Source organism: Rhagoletis pomonella, unplaced genomic scaffold, assembly GCF_013731165.1.
Source record: "Rhagoletis pomonella isolate Grant_MI unplaced genomic scaffold, Rhpom_1.0 Rhpom_scaffold_00293, whole genome shotgun sequence".
NCBI classification, from domain to species: domain Eukaryota; kingdom Metazoa; phylum Arthropoda; class Insecta; order Diptera; family Tephritidae; genus Rhagoletis; species Rhagoletis pomonella.
Window position 1 is genome coordinate 95,422 of NW_023458847.1, and position 2,346 is coordinate 97,767.

At 29.2% G+C, this 2,346-nt stretch overlaps 1 protein-coding gene across 1 annotated transcript; it reads right to left on the minus strand.

The window, feature by feature from the left end:
• Positions 1 to 1,755: 1,755 nt before the first annotated feature.
• LOC118750538 lies at positions 1,756 to 2,164 on the minus strand (the record flags this gene model as incomplete). The annotated part of the gene is given in 2 exon segments (XM_036485252.1): positions 1,756 to 1,985; positions 2,047 to 2,164. Coding segments are annotated over 2 exon segments (146 nt in total), but the record flags the coding sequence as incomplete, so codon positions are not given.
• Positions 2,165 to 2,346: the final 182 nt, after the last annotated feature.

A 2,346-nucleotide genomic window follows, 5' to 3' on the forward strand; every position in this document is an offset into this window, starting at 1 on the left:
CTATGGGACTGCAAAATATTATTTTCTACTTTTTAGTTCATTTGTTTCTAAAGAAACTAAGTTTAATTACAGTTCTATATACTTATTAAGAACAAAATGGCGGATTTGTAACCTTTTTTATAAAAATTATGGAGGTGGTTGTGAAGAAGTTGTGCTACTTATAAAGTTTAAAAGTTTTGTTTTGTTTTAATACGGCATTATAGACGAAAACCTACGTAAATTTTTGGGAAAGTTTCAGGTTTAAACAGCAAGTAGTTCCAAAGTTATAACAATATTATGATGACACCCATGAGAGGGAGCTCGCATCTAGATGACAAATACTTTTACATAGCACTTATGCAAGTAATATCCCAGTAAGAACAGTATCTGTAAAATTATAAGTTATATAGCCCATAGTACTACAAAAAGTATGCGTGAGAAATTCAAAAACTTTCCATCATTTCATGAAGGGCTGTGGGACAAAACTCACGGATACTCTGCTGTACATGTGAGCATCTTTCCTTTTTGGTTGCATGGAATTTTACTATTATGTTCCAACCTGCTATTGTTAAGAGGTATATAATGTGATAACTAACATATCGGGCATCGCATAAATATTGCGTAGTATTAGCGTGTAATAAATGTATTTTTTACCTGTTATACTTATTCGTACAGATACCGCATAAATAACAAAACAAATAACAGTTAATATTTTTATATAAATTTTTTATTTCACTCCATTACTCCAAATATATTGAAGTATTAAATTTCTTTAATACCACGTAATACAACCAATCACATTTATACAAATGTATGTCATATTAAATAAAATAAAAATCTAATACATATTATTTTATTTTATTGGATAATAAACTCAAATACAGCCCTCCTTAATGAGTAACTACCAAGAGTCTGCATTAAATTACGTAAGCTAATTCCTAAATGTAAAATACAAATCGCAAGTCTCTTATTTCTAAGGCAAAGAAGATTAAAATATTCCGCTTGCGGACTTAACGTGCTTATTGCAGTTAAAATAGACTGATGCTTTGTATTTCTATATATATTTAGGAATTCTTACAGCAACACGAACGATTCGTCTGCAGACGACAACATCTCTGATTACGATTTTATACTCTATCGGTCGTCTTCGTCTTGCTTTTCATATATTACGTTGCAATGGTCTTGGTTGCGTTTAAACCGGCTAGAATGATGCCGCCAGACTAATTTTTGAAGCATTCCTCCGCCGACGAATCGTTCGTGTTGCCTATCGTTCGTGATTCAGAATAAGGCTGTTAATCAAAAGTTCGGAAACAGGTAATCACAAATAGATTTCGTATTTACTTAGAAATGTGTTATTAATTACCAATCACATACACCTTTTGTCTAAATATTTTAAACGCGACATTTTGACTTGATTTTTGTTTATTTAATTTTTTTTAAAAAGTATGTGTAACTTATTAGGTAACAAAACCCATCCAGATTTCGAACTTTTTATAAAAATTAGAAAGATTCAACAAAGTTTTATAAAAACTGCAAATTTGTTTTGTATAATAAAGTGCACGTTTGAAGTAGCTGAAAATGTTCGTTGATTTACGGTAAATCAACGAATGTTTTCAGCAACTTCACACTTGCACTTTATTATACTAAAATATAACGCGATATAAAACTGTATACCCAAAATCTTTTTTAGAAGTTCTAATTAAAAAATTTGAAGTTTTAATAAAGTTTGTTGAATATTTCTAATTTTTATAAATATTGAAATTTGGATTTATATGGGTTTTGTTAGATAATAAGTTATAAAGACTTTTTTGAAAAAATTAATGAACATTAGATAAACAAAAAACGGAAGTCAAAATGTCGCTTTTAAAATAATTAGACAAAAGCTGTATATTTACTGTATATAATGTAACGTTTAATAGGTGCTTAATAGATACTTAATTAAAAAGAGTTACGAATTACTCGAGTCAATTTACATCATTCAGTAGACTATTGTTTGTTCATTTAAACTGAAAAACAAAATCAAATAATGTAACAAAATATTTTAATTAAACCATAAAGAGAACTTACTGGCTGGTGACTGAACGATTTCCCAACAATTTCTTCTGTCGCCACCTGTTGTGGCTCAGCTCGACACATTTGCGGAGGATTTTTTCATAGGTGGGTCGTCCTTCAGATTGAAATACATCTGTAAAGAATTACGCAGAATTCAAAATGACATTGTTTGGAACTTATGTTTATCTATTTACTTTTAATAACTTGCATTTAAGATATAGTTCGACCCATAACAGATACCATATAAATAAGTTTCAAACCTTACACAAAGTTCACAAAAATTAATCAAATTTCTAAATATTTTCATCAAAGTTT